Here is a 14,513-nt window from a genome sequence, read left to right as displayed (position 1 = left end):
TTGTGAGGGAACGGGCAGTGACCCGGACCGCCGCTTCGCTACAAACGGGAAGCGGCTCGTGTCAGTTTGGACTGTTTCAGGTGTGAATTCAGCGGTTCCTTTCTGGAATGTTTGTTCGCAAACATTTGGCTTTTTTTTTTAATGACGCACAGAGAGGTCTGATTCGTGCGTAAAGCTGCAAAACCAACGTGCCCCCCCCCAAAAAAAGAGAAGAAAACTGATTTACAGGCGACACTGCGTGTTAAAACTTCCCAGACTTCACTTCGGTGGCGTTTTCACTCCAGTGCACGTGTTTCCTGCTGGAGATGTCGGCCAGGTGAGCTGCTGTTCGCCAGGGCTGGATGAGATGTGACCATGGCCTTTACGCACCGGCTCGCTCTGCTCCTGCTCGGCTTCAGCTCCATCCTCACGGTCAGTCCCTCACATGCCGTCATTTATCCATGCTTCTAGCCCTTGTTGTTGTCTTCCCGTCGACCGTGCAACCTTTTGCTTTTCTGGGTATTTTTCTTTCTTTTTTTTTTTCAACGTTTTGGTCGCCTTTTTCGACACTTTTGTAGCTTTTCCACCCATGTTTTTTTCACTTTATTGTCACTTTCTCAAAGTCTTTCGTTTTTTATGCACCTTTTTGACGTTTTTGTGTTTTCCCTCCCACGTTTTGTCACTTCTTTTCAACGTTCTTTTATAATTAGTTTTTCTCCAAATGCTATAAAATTGAATAAAACTTGCGAAGAGCGTTGTAGGGAGCCATCCACGTTATTTCTTTTGAAAATTTAGCAGGCTATATAAAGTTTTGGAAAATGGGTCAAATTTGACTCGAGGACAACAGGAGGGTTAAACTACTCAAACAGCTATTTTGTATGTATATTTGTTTCTGTTTTTGTAATAATTGTTTATTCTTATACATGTTTATGGCTGCTTGTGTATGAATGCACCAATCACCAAGGCAAATTGCACCTAGGGTAACTACTGTGGCAATAAATTCCTTTCCTCTGATTATGTGATTATTGTATTAACAACCCAACACATGATTACTAGTCACAGTCCAGCCTGCATGGAGCGCTGCTCGGTCGTAGACAGTCCCTCTGGTGCTCTTCAATTTGGGGATCCTACTACTTCACAAAGGTTGTAGCAAAGGGCCATTTTAGCACTTTTACTTGATACTGGCACCCCTAAAAAATAATTGCTAAAAATAATAAAATTAAAACAAGTCTGTAATCTACAGTTTTGTGAGCTAAGGAGTTCTGCTCTGGGAATATCATGGCACTGGGAAACAAACTCCAGGATCCAGATGCCTGGATCATTCAGAAAGAAATACTGAGCCATTTTCAGAAAATGGTGCTCTTCAGCCATTAATCAAAGTCGCATACATCTTTAAAAAGTTATTGGTACTGCAATTTGCAAATGTCTGCTTTCCCATAGATAAATATCTTATTTCATTTGTAATACCTCCTCACCTCTGTAGTAATGGGCCCTGTGGCTCTGCATTAAAGGACCTTTTCTCAGAATGTTTGATGTCTTTTATAGTCGGGCTACATCGCTCAGTGTTTCCCCTATCATGATGGTCCAAAGTGATGTTAAAATGCACAGTTAGCACAGTAGAATAACGTTTTAAAAAATGCTGTTAAAAGGGTGCCAGGCACCCCTAAAGCTCTGATCCTAGAATGGTTGAAGGAAACCGAGGGAGAGGGTAATGTTTCGGGAAGTCTTTTAATATCTTCTTGGCTATAAAGTAATTAAAAGATCTTTCTTTTAATCTTTTAATCACTTTTAAAGCTAAGAAGATATTAAAAGGCTTTTCAAACTTCTCTCGAGTACCTCAGTTTGAAGTTCAAAATTAGTTTATTAGGATAAACCCCTTGAGATGTATCATCTGGTTTTCGAGGCGGTCCCAACATATAACACAATCCTTACATAACAACAGAGGAGTTAAATCAAATAAAAATACAGTTGGCAATACGGCAAGGTACACATACAAAGCAAAAAACAACCCATGCATATGTTCATCAATACATTACAACCACCAAATGTCCAATAATAAGTAAACGGTAGAGTGTGAGTGCATTGAGGTCATTTTTTGAATTATTACAGTAAATACGTTACATATTGGACCTTTTAAAATCATAATTAGGCCATACTATTCTTATGTCTTCAGGTCAAATTTGACCCTTCTCAAAATGTCCATCTCAGAAATATGGGTTTCTTTTTAATTGCCTAATTGTAATTACCCAAAAATAACATGGATGGATGATCCCATCCAACGCGCTTCACGAGTACAACAAGAGATCGGATCTCTACTTTTATAGAATTTTCGGTGTTTTACTCAATTCTTTAGTATTTTGAAAAAAAAATGAAATGTTTCGGAACAGTATCCTTGCTGAACGTTGACCCTTCTGGGATTATCCTTCCTTTTAATATTAGTCTAAATAAGTCATCATTTCTGCTTCTTTAACTCAAGAATTAGGTATAGTTTCCTATAAATTAGGTTTTTAATTGACCATGAATTCCAAAAAGAAGTGTAAAACTCTAGTGGTAGTAAGTTGTTGATGTTAGTGGTGTTTATACATGGTAGTGAAAAGAAGTGTTAAATGTAAAAAAAAGAGCCGAAAACAATGAAAAAGGCACTAAAAGTGTCAAAAAAAGAGACCAAAACATGTTGTTTTTTATTTATTTTTTTTACCCAGAAGACAACACAAGGGTTAAAATAGTCACACAGTGAGCTTACGGTGACATCTTCCTACTTGCTTTATTCATATTTTCTGTAATATATTCCTACTGGGAGTGTTGCATTTGTGCATCTTAAGATGGATTTCTCAAGGTTTCTGCAGCTGTTAGTCACCACAGGAAGCGTCTTAATAGTCATATTTTCTAAACTTCCTCTCTGCTGCTTTCAGTGTCGATACTTGAACACTGACTGGACGGTGAATCGGCTGCAGCAGCGATGAAGCTGACTCTTCTCTATTCTGTCACCGTGTGAAAAAATGAATTAAAGATTAACTTTCTGGCTGCTGCTGGTTAATTTTTAATAGTCAGGTCTGTTTCGTGCTCTATACTTAGACTCTGCAGAACTCCATCTCATGTATAATACGTTGTATGTTAATAAGTTATCAGCTTTTAGAGCAGCTTAAGAATCCGGGAGTGTTCCTTTAAGGGGTTTAAATGCTACACCAGACAACTCAAGTGGATGATTTACTTAAATATAACTTCTGTAGAGGTTGTAGAGGTGACGTCAGTGCACTGGAGTGAGAGAGAAGTGACTCATTTAAGGTTAAACTCGCAGGGAAAAGTTCCTGAAGTAACTTTTTTTTTTTTTTTTACAGCGGTCATAAGAACAAAAATAGCAACAACAAAAAAAATCCTACATTTTCTTGAAAATCCTACAAGTCTTGACTTATATTTACACACATACCAGAAAAGTTTCATTTAGAGATAGAAAACTTTCATTTTGTAAGTTTATAACTGCTATTTCAGTTCATTCAGGCTGACAATTCAGATGTAAATGAACATTTAAAAGCACCAAAAACCTGATTTGCAGCTTCTAGTCTTGTGTTTTTGATTTTAGGTGATCAGAGTGATCCTTTTTGTTTTCCCCTTAACGCCCTGGCCATTTTCATTTCCTCTTAAGAAGCTTTAAGGTTGGAAAGAGTGGCTTATTCCATTAGTTTTGTGCACATTCTCTCCCAGAATTCAGCATGGCATGTTTGGTATTTGAAAACGTTGGGATCCCTTTTTTAGAAATTTAAGAAAGTTTTGTAAGTCTGAACAAACGAGAGAGAGAGAGAGAGAGAGAGAGAGAGAGAGAGAGAGAGAGAGAGAGAGAGAGAGAGAGAGAGAGAGAGAGAGAGTTCTGTAAAGTCCTGCAGCTCTTTAATGAAAAATAAAAACTCTCAGCTTCATACGAAATTTAATTGTAAAGCATTCCTTCCCCTTGTGGATACCTTCTGTCTGCTGGACAAGAAATTCCACAACGTTGGACTTTTGCAATCACAAAGTAAACATGCCCGCTGTGTTTGTGTGTTACAGTAGATATGTATGTACTAGTGATAAATGTGAATGCCTTCTGCTTCATCTATTGATCTTACTGGAGAGTAGAGTCCTGCTGCTCTGTGAGGCAGGAACATGACGTTTAATACTAAATGTATTATATACAAGCTCATTTTTACATTTGTTCTGTTTGAGAGATAATGGAAAAAGTGACACGAGGATATAAAGAGTCTTTAAAAAAAGGGTAAAAGAATTAGTGAGTTACAGTTTAGTAAGCTAAACTGTGATACACTGATTTCATTCTTGTTTTTTCATTATTATTTTTTAAATATTTGACTGTAAAAGCTGCAGCAGACAAACGATTGACGTTCAGCAGGAAAATCTCCCCGAGTTGGTCAAAAGAGTGTCTCGGAACACACCGGAGCGACGCCAACTTGAGCGTACGTTGTGCGAGAGACGTAATACGTCTCCATAACAGCAGGCGGCGCTAATCTGTATTGTCGCCCCAAAAAATGAAAACCGGCAGCCGATTGGACGAACGCGTCACGTGGGTCTGGCTTCTCCCGGATTTTACAACCGGGCATAACGGCGGAATACGGAATAGGATCTCATATTTTACGAAGATAGCTCACCGAAACGTGTTTCTGAAAACATTTTAAGCGAGAAATAGGCCGTGCAGCTGCTGAATCTGTCTTCATTTCAGATCAACAAAGGTCAGTTTAAAAGATTTTCTGTGTGTTGACTCTGAGATAGGGTTGCACGTTATTAACAAAATGCGATATCGATTATGAATATTGCGATATCGATATTAATTTTGATATTTTTAAACATATGTAAATTTACAAAAGTTACGTGACTGGGTTGGTTCAGTGGGTAGAGCAGGCTCACATATACTGAGAGGTTTATGCCTCGACGCAGAGGTCCAGAGTTGAAGTCCGACCTGTGACTATTTCCTGCATGTCTCTTTTTTTTTTTTTTTTTTTTTTTTTTTTTTTTTTTTTTTTTTTTTTTTTTTTTTTCCTTTCTCACCTAGCTGTCCTGTCCACTTAAGGCGGAAAAGCCCAAAAATTATATTTTTGTCTATCTATCTATCATAACAAATAAAACAAGTTTTCTTATAACACAAGGTTTATTTCAACGAACAGTCATATTGGACTGGTCCAACATGAATACATAAATAAGGACCATGTCTACAGAAGAGGACATGTTTTACTGGTTGGACAGTATAAAATAAAGAGAACAGGACATAACTTTTTTCGCTCCGTTTTGTTGTCCCTTATCTATTTCTTCACTTACACTGTCACTCTGTCGAAATATGAGAACAGGAAACAACTTTTCTTTTGCTTCTCTGATTCGTTCCGTTTTGTTGTCTCTTATCTATTTCTTCTTTATTTTTTAAAATATTGCATACTTATCGCGACACTTGCGATATAATATTGCGCAAAGTGGTACGACATAGAGTCAATATATCACGCACCCCTACTCTGAGATTTGCTCAAGTTACTGCTCATAAGTTCAGCTGAGAAGAATGGCCTTTAAATGTCCACTTGGTGAGCATTGGTTTAGTGATATGCAGGGGGAAAAATGTCTGGGAGAAAACTGGGCTAAATATCATTGAAAAGTGAACCTTTTTTTTTTTTAAGATATGTAGATATATTCATTGTTTCAAAGCAAGATGCTGATATATTGTAACTGAAATACTCCTGTCCAGGGTGTGCCCTTTCTTTCGTCCAATGCATGCTGGGAAACATTCCCCCTAGAGCTGGTCAATATGGAAAAAATCGAATATCACGAGATTTTTCACCCAATACATTATATTATGATATTGTAGGGTTGACTATTTGTGCTTTCACAAAATATTAACCCATTGAGAGTTTTGTTAAATAATCACCAATAATGTGGATACAATGACGAACTGGGTAAAGGGGAATAACAGAACAGCGAGAACAGTCTGGTCAATTCAGAAAATGACATCACTTTACTTTAATGCAGCCCGTAAAACCATGAAAAGACAACACTTACCATATCACAATATTACAATATCAGTAATATATGAAAAGTGTATTAAGTAAGTGTGTCTTAAAACATTCTCAACTAACAAAATGATTCAGCCTTGATTTAAAAGAACGTAGCGTTTCAACAGATCTGCAGTTTTCTTGGAGTTTATTCCAGATATGTGGTGCATTAAAAACTGAATTCTTCTTCTTCATGTTTTAGTTAAGGAAGTCTCTGAGGTAGGTAAGAAGATCTGTCCCACTCGAGGTGAAATGCCTAACCCCAACCAATCGAGCTGCTTCGTAGGGCGGGTCTTGGCGTGGCCATAGTGGGATTAGTAATTTCGCGAGCAGGAGTGCGGTTGTGAAGTTTTAACGTTGGTAGTCCCCAGAGAAGAAGTTGGTCATTTCATGGCGCAGATTAGAACCCAAATTGAAACGTTAGCAACTGAAATTGCTGAATGTCAGAACATGGTGTCAAATTAATCGTTGTTACTTAAACTTCTAAAGTGTCCGGTTTAGTTCCATCGTAGTGTCAAAAAACGTTAGTCGACGTTGTTGTTCAGTAGCTAGCTCAGAGATGATCGGCTAATTAAATTACTGATTACTGTATCTGTGTCACATTCTCATTAGGGGCTGAGCCCCCCTAAATGTCTGATCCTAGGATCGCCCCTGTCTCCACGGTTATAGTTTATAACGTAGCTGTGGATCAAAAATACCTTTTAGTGGTTTTCAAGCTCGATGGCCGCGATTGGTGTCAAAAATCAAAAATCTGAGTCATAACTCGGTCAACTCTGAACTCACAGACCTGAAAGATGTATTTGTAGATTCAGTGTGACGTACACTGATGTCTGAGGATGTAATTATCTCCGATATCCATCACAAATAACTTCCATAAATCTGAATAGAAATCATAGAAAAAAGATGCTCTTTATAGCTTCAGAACTTGCCTGAGAATCATCCCGTTTTTAAGATTTCTTCAGCATGAGAGTAATCCGGTGATAGCGGTCTGTACATCCATGGGTACATTACAAACCGGAGCTGCTAATGGCTAATTCGGCATACTTTTAATGGAGACCATTATTTTCAAAATGTGAACAAATATAGTCTTAGAGAAAACCAGGGCTCAAGTTGTAGCCTTCAGCTAACTTGACTCACTCCATGGCAACATTATTATCCCTGTTCCCTCCCCCCCCAAAGCATCATGGGACCAGCCACTGTCTTATTAGACTGGTTTCGATTCATCCTGACAAAATCACATTCTACTTTTTATTTTCGGACGATTGCATGTGCACACAGGAGACAAACTGGTGCTTTTATTGTTCTCAGTGAACAAATCGGGTCTAATCTGTGATACGTTTTGGACGGAGTCGAGGTCAGAAGAGGTCCAGCATTACAAACATTTGTTTTAGTTTAATCCAGAGCATTTTATCCTTAATGGATCTGTGTGTTTCCGTGTGTATTTGTGTGTATTAGAGCTCATTAGAAGACAGAGATTATGTTGTTTGTTGGATTAAATAAGGTCAAACGGCTCATCCTCTGCCCTTTCCCCTCTCTATTTATACTTTTTTGTTTTGAGAAGCAGAAAACGGAAAGACATGAATCCAAATCAAAACTTTCAAATGAGTTGTAAAACAAATAAGGTTCTAAAAGTTATTGACGTTCAGCAGCCTGAGGGAGGAAATTAAATTAAAAAAACAGACACATTCTCCCCTGTAAATCAACATTCAAATGTATCACCTGTTCATTTAAATGTCAGTGTAAACTTTATGAAATTAATTTCCTACTTTGAAGCCTAACTGTTGAAGCTTTTATAGAGACGGAAGCAGCCTGAAACTCATCATCCTTTCTCTCACTCCTATTTATTTGTCGTTTGTTGTCAGTTTGATTCTCTGACAGCATCTTCCAGTTAAAGTTGCCTATCATCACTTTCGTAACCGATGACCAGCCAACCTTTTTCAGTCAACATACAAAATAATAAAGTAACTTGAAATAAAATTGGTTCATGCAGGATGTTGACTCTGGTAGTTTCAGATATTTTAAGGCTGATTTTTGTGTCCATTTAAAAAAAAAAATGCTACACAAAATCTGTGAGGAAAACTACATCCAAAAGTTACTCTACTAGTCATGAAGTATTGTTAATGTAAACAAATCCCTGAAAAGCTGTACGAAAAAGTCTTGTGTGTGTGTGTATCGCAGCCTGATATATCTTCTTCCTCTGTGCCAAAAAAACACATCAGTGAGCCCCACTGTTGCACTGGGTCACATGTTCCTTCATAACTATGGACACACACACGCAATGTAGTTTATTCTGACTCAATCACACACACAGCGTTCTGCTGCCACAAATACTCACTAGAGCACCAAATGTAGATTAATCCGCTGCTAAAAATAGTCCCAAACAGAAGGTAGGTGTGTGTGTGTGTGTTGTGTGTGTGTGTGTGTGTGTGTGTGTGTGTGTGTGTGTGTGTGTGTGTGTGTGTGTGTGTGTGTGTGTGTGTGTGTGTGTGTGTGTGTGTGTGTGTGTGTGTGTGTGTGTGTGTGTGTGTGTGTGTGTGTGTGTGTGTGTGTGTGTGTGTGTGTGACAGACGGGTCTGAAATGCTGCTGGGAGCGGCAGTGTATCTCAGTGTAAACAGACCTCCCAGCGCACACACACACGTAAAGTGTTTTTCTCTTCTTTGTGAAGATCTCTCATGCTGCCCTTTTCGTTTACATTCACTTTTAGCGTGTCTCCGTGGTTACCGTCAGCTTAGTCTATATCGTAGACTGTTAATATTATTATCCTTGACGTTCCAAGACGATTGTGATTGGTTTAAAGAAATGCCAATAACCCAGAGCACGTTTTTCTCCCATCCCAGAATGCTGTTTGGGCTAGCCAGACCCTGCTCCGCACTGCAGCGTGTGAATGGTCTGGCAAAGCGAGACTACCATTAGCTGTACCGGGCGGCATGTTCAATCTCCAAACGGTGTGCACTGTTTAGCTCCGGATTCTTTACGACATGTTTCCTCGTATAGTCATCATCATCATATTCTTTATTCAGGACACACACAAATGGTCCATAGCACAATACAAAAACATAGCAAAATACAAACAGATACAAGATAAAACACATACAATAAGAAATATAGAAATAGAAATAGTGTTCAACGGCTTTGAGTTTTTCGACACCATTCCGAATGGCTGTTCGATCCCCTTCGATCCACGTGCTAAGTGTCCTTTTGAAAGATGCTGAACCGAAAGTGCGCCTGTTGGCTGTCCCGTGTCTGGGTGTGCGTCCGTTTTCTAGATGACCCTCTTTGTGTGGCGGCCTCGGCCACCACTCTATGAATGTTGGGGTGAATGGTGCCTGAAGTGTGTAAAGCCCTTTACAGTTTTTTACGATTGCTATGACAATTCTTTCAATACCTTTTTAACAACTTTCCTAAACTCTTAACACAGCTAGCACAACATCGGTCTGTGTAGGCTCTACAATTAACACATTTCTTGTTGCTTTGACACAAATTGCATACAGTTAACAGATTTAAAATGCCACCAAAACAGTGGATATGTACTGCCAAATTCACAAATGCTTTCACACTGTAAGTCAGAACAGATAACATCATGTTCCAAACCTAACTTATAGGCTAAAGTGAAAGTGAACAGCTGTTAACAAATATATCCCCTTTATTTTACTCCATTGCTACTGAGAAACAGCTGATTGAAGCTATGCAAATAGATCAATCCCAGCTGATTGACGTCTAGGAAACACACTCAGGTTGAGGTTCTTTCAATCGCATGACCATATATTACTGTAGTAGTACATACAGTAAAAGAGGACCTATTTGGGCTGATTTTGTGTGGAAAAGGAACAATAAAGATGAACACAAAGAAAGTAAGAAATTCCTGCACGAGGGAGAGGAAGACGAGTACCAGGACAATTCTGTCTCTTCTTTTTTTCATAAACCATACATTCTATAAAGCTACTCTGAGATGGGTCATTCATCTTTTGTATTGAATTTCTGCAGCGAAAGAAACAAAATGCATACATTTACTAAACCCCCCCCCCAAAAACGAAACTGCAGTTGCAAAGCATAATCTATTATCATACATTATAGTGACTATTGTATAAGGAGCAGACCTGACACATGTAAAATAATGCAGTTTCTGTAATTCCACCTGATATTAGTGTTTTTATGACATTGGGCTATGATTGACTAAACATGTGTTAGTGTTTTGGTAGACTTAGTGTGTTGCGTAAGTGTATTTTTGTATTTTGGAAATTAGTGTTGGAGTTTAGTTTACATTGTGTGATTTTGAATTTAACTGTTTTGTCAATTGTGCGTTGTAGGTGTGTTGGTGCGTTGAGAGTTTAGGAAAGTTGTTAAAAGTATTGAAAAAATTGTCACAGCGATCGTAAAAAAACTGTAAAAGGTCGCCTGATTGATGATTACAATGTAAGGACAGGGAAAACCACAATTAAATAGCTACATATCATTAACAAATTAATTGTTCCTCAAAAAAATACCTAAGATTTTTTTCTCTGTACATACGTTACGCACAGCTTAATGATAGTCTTATAGTTACCTATTATAAAAAAAAGTATATATATTTTTTTTTATTAAGTGATTTTCCTACAGTGTGTAGGGAGTGTGTGCCGTAGCAGAAAGAGAGCCTCCTACTTACAGGGTGGTAGTGAAATGATAATGAGAAATAATAATAATAGAAAAACAATCCCCTCTGGACACTGAGCTCTTTTCCCTCGTGTTTTATAGCACTGTGGAGTGCACAGGGGCGTACATTTTTATTTTTGAGGGAACAGTTTATCTAAACACGTCCCGGAGAAAAATGCAGATTACAGAAACGTGAACTTTAGTCCAGAAAACTGAAGCACGTTTATCAAACACCAGCTTTTAGCCCGAGACACGGAGAGCCAGAGTGTGAACTTTTGCCTGACGCAGGTTTGTTCACGTTGAAGATAATATTCCTAATATTTATTTCCTCTCGCCCTGACAGGTTAATGGAAAGTTTCCTAGCTGCCAGTTCCATTGGGAGATGCAGAGAGCCAGGAGAGAGTGTCAGACGCAACTGCAGCAACCGACTCCTGCTAGCATAGGTAGCCCACACACACACACACACACACACACACACACACACACACACACACACACACACACACACACACACACACACACACACACACAAAAAAAAACACACAAAGAGTTGTTTGGAAATCCCCATCAGCTCTAAAGTGAAATAAATGCAGGATGGACAGCTTTGCAGTGACTAACAGTTTTGGCATGTGAACAGAAACTCAAAAAATACCTAAAAACAAACTGTGTGTGTGTGTGTGTGTGTGTGTGTGTGTGTGTGTGTGCGCGCGCGGAGGTCATTTATGTGAAGAGGAGGGTGTGTCTGGACGCCGTTTCAGTCTGTATTGCAACACACTTGCTCGCTATCTATCATTTATCTACCTCAGGGACGTGCAAAGGTACGGGCTATTGTTGCCCGGGCAACAGCCCGTTTGCCCTGATTGGATTAGCTGCCCCTCTGGCGAAAGAGCCTAAATAAACTTTTCTTTCTTTCATTTTTTTTTTCTTCTTTTTTTGCTGTTGTGGCTGCATTATTACGATAATATGCCCATCATTACTTAAGTTAAATCAAATTAAATCGCTATATCATGCAATCTTGCCCCCAGTCACGTGACTTTGTTTATATTCTCTCACACAGAGCAGCGCAAGCCCTTCTGCCTTCACGTGAGTTTTTAAAGTTATGGAGATTATGACAAAGGCCCTGTGAATAGTAACCAAAAAAATCTTCACTTCAGCTTTGAATAAAGTGCATCTTCAGCGCAGCATTGCCTTATATTAACGTAAAATGCTAAGTTATTAACCAAAGCTACTGACATAACGTATGTTGCAGCAGCAGGCTAACGTAGCTACGTTACGTCCGTTACATGAGTGTCTGTGTAGAGAAGAGAGAGGCTCAGGGATGGGATGGTTTGGGCTCTTAAATCATAAAGGGTTATACGTTGTTTACAGTCAATATGTTACGTGAGTTTTCAACCAACAATCAGATGTGACGTTAGGGAAAGTGAAAGTCGCCTTACTTTGTTATGAGATGATAATTTGACCCCATTCAATGTTTAACATCTCTAAAAAAGTGCTTGACATCATTTTTTTTTGCTTCATATTGAATGACTTTTCCTAATTTAATGGGGACAACTGGGTAAACCTAAAATTAACATGATGATATATTTTCAATGTCCTGTATGCATTTTGTACGCATCGGTGTTCCTTGGGGTCAATTTGACCCCAGGCTGTTTTAGCTGTATAAAACATAGAAAATATGAACATTTTACACAAATTAGCTGAGCTTGTTTTGGCTGATATTGAGGTCACTTTCACATGCAGGTTGTTGCAATTTCACAATCTTCAATTCCACTCACCCCACACACACACACACACCCACCTTCTGTGAGGGAGGGAAATGTTGTTCCCGCACTCTGAGGGAGGGAAAATATGGTTCTCGCAAGGATGGTTTGCATCACATGATACACAGGGGAGGGGCATACCAACATCTAAAAGCTCACACACAGGCACCGCGGCCTTCTAAACCATTTCTCTTGGTGCTCGATGTGCTCTCTCTGTACACTCACTCTCATTTGAAAATGGCCTGCAAGAAAAGCTTTTCTGTCAGTGAAGTTTTGTCACAGCTCTTTGACACTGAAAGTGACATAGAGGAGAATGTGTCCGAGACTGAGGATAATGTTGAGGAGGACCCTGATTATGAGGCATCCTCCTCCTGAAGAAAATGAGACTCTTGGGGTTGACCCTTCTGTTGTCTCTCAACCACCAGCAGACACGTTACCTTCCAAAAATGGAAAATTATTATGGTCCCTCTCCCCACTTGAACGACAGGGTAGACTTAGTGCTGATAAAAATGATTCCAGGCCCCACCAGATATGCTGTCAGCCATATCCACGACATAAAATCAGCATTTGAGCTTTACATGACACCCTCAGTTGAAAAAGATATACTTGAGATGACAAATTCAGAGGGAAGTCGTGTGTATGTGGACAGTTGGAAAGATGTGGATGTGACAGACCTCCATGCCTACGTTGGGTTGCTCATTTTGGCAGGAGTATACAAGTCAAAAGGTGAAGCAACAGCAAGCCTTTGGAATGCAGACACTGGAAGGGCAATATTTCCAGCCACTATGTCTCTGAAAACATTCAGTGTTTTCTCCCGTGTCATCCGCTTTGATGACCGAGAAACGAGGCGGGGCCGACGGGAGCGCGACAAATTGGCAGCAATACAGGATGTATGGGACAAGTGGGTGCAGCGGTTAACCTTTCTCTACAGTCCAGGCCCCCACGTGACTGTGGATGAATGACTGGTAGCATTTCGTGGCCGCTGTCCCTTCAGACAATATATACCTTAAAACAGTGGTTCCCGACCTTTTTTCCTTGGCGCCCCCCCTACTCATGTCTAAGAAAAGCGGAGCGTAAAATAGTGATGCGTGCGGGCAGGAAAAAAGAGGATGATAGCAGGTAGCAGCTGACCTGATGACAGCAAGGGTCCCAGGATAAGAGGTCCCGGAGGTTTGGCCTACTAAGTTGCCTGCCTACAGTTTTAAGCGAGAACAGAAATATATAGTTTTTATACAGACGTTTGTATAAATTATATATTCTAGTGTATTATCATAATTTGTGCAAATATTTTTTTTTTTACCTCAACCTCAAACCAGATAAAGACTTGCGCCCCCCCCCCCCTGTGATCTAAGGGGTCCCCGGACCCCAGGTTGGGAACCACTGCCTTAAAACACAAAAACATCTTTCTTTTCAATTTAAGTTGAATCAGGGAGATTTTGTAGTGATTTTCATATGTTTCAATAGTCACGTAATAGGTGTGTGTGTGTGTGTGTGTGTGTGTGTGTGTGTGTGTGTGTGTGTGTGTGTGTGTGTGTGTGTGTGTGTGTGTGTGTGTGTGTGTGTGTGTGTGTGTGTGTGTGTGTGTGTGTGTGTGTGTGTGTGTGTTTCAACATTTTCCAGTTGCCAGTTTAGGCTATCAACATAAAGATTTGGTAAAGGTTTTTTAATTACCAACATTTTCTGGGGGTTTCAACTCCTGGAGTCAAATTGACCCCAAGGATAATGGATGTCAGTAAATTTGAGGATAACAGGAGGGTTAACGTAAAATGCTACGTTATCAACCAAAGCTAATGACATAACGTTTGTTGCAGCAGCAGGCTTACATAGCTACGTTACGTCCGTTACATGAGTGTGTGTGTGTGTGTGTGTGTGTGTTCTGTAGAGAAGAGAGAGGCTCAGGGATGGGATGGTTTGAATCATACAGGTTACACGTTGTTTACAGTCAATATGTTACGTGAGTTTTCAACCAACAATCAGATGTGACGTTAGGGAAAGTGAAAGTCGCCTTACTTGGAGATGATAAATGTAAACTTTGCATTTAAAAAAAAAAGAAAAAAGTACAGCCTAATGTTAGTTTTGTGTGCTTAAGTATGCCTTCACAACAAAGACGACTGAAGGAGAGAGAGA

At 39.5% G+C, this 14,513-nt stretch overlaps 1 protein-coding gene across 1 annotated transcript in view; it reads left to right on the top strand.

Annotated features, from left to right (window-relative positions):
- LOC120552232 (vasoactive intestinal polypeptide receptor 2-like) overlaps positions 1-14,513 on the top strand; it is a 51,019-nt gene continuing 36,506 nt past the window's right edge. Inside the window, exons 1-2 of the mRNA XM_039790082.1 lie at positions 1-411; positions 10,970-11,069. Coding sequence (XP_039646016.1) covers positions 355-411; positions 10,970-11,069 — 157 coding nt within the window. The 5' untranslated portion in view covers positions 1-354. The remainder of the gene's footprint in view (positions 412-10,969; positions 11,070-14,513) is intronic.

The sequence above is a fragment of the Perca fluviatilis genome, chromosome 22 (assembly GCF_010015445.1).
Source record: "Perca fluviatilis chromosome 22, GENO_Pfluv_1.0, whole genome shotgun sequence".
Classification (NCBI taxonomy): domain Eukaryota; kingdom Metazoa; phylum Chordata; class Actinopteri; order Perciformes; family Percidae; genus Perca; species Perca fluviatilis.
The sequence above is the reverse complement of the archived record's forward strand: the minus strand, read 5'-3'. Positions and strand labels throughout refer to the sequence as shown.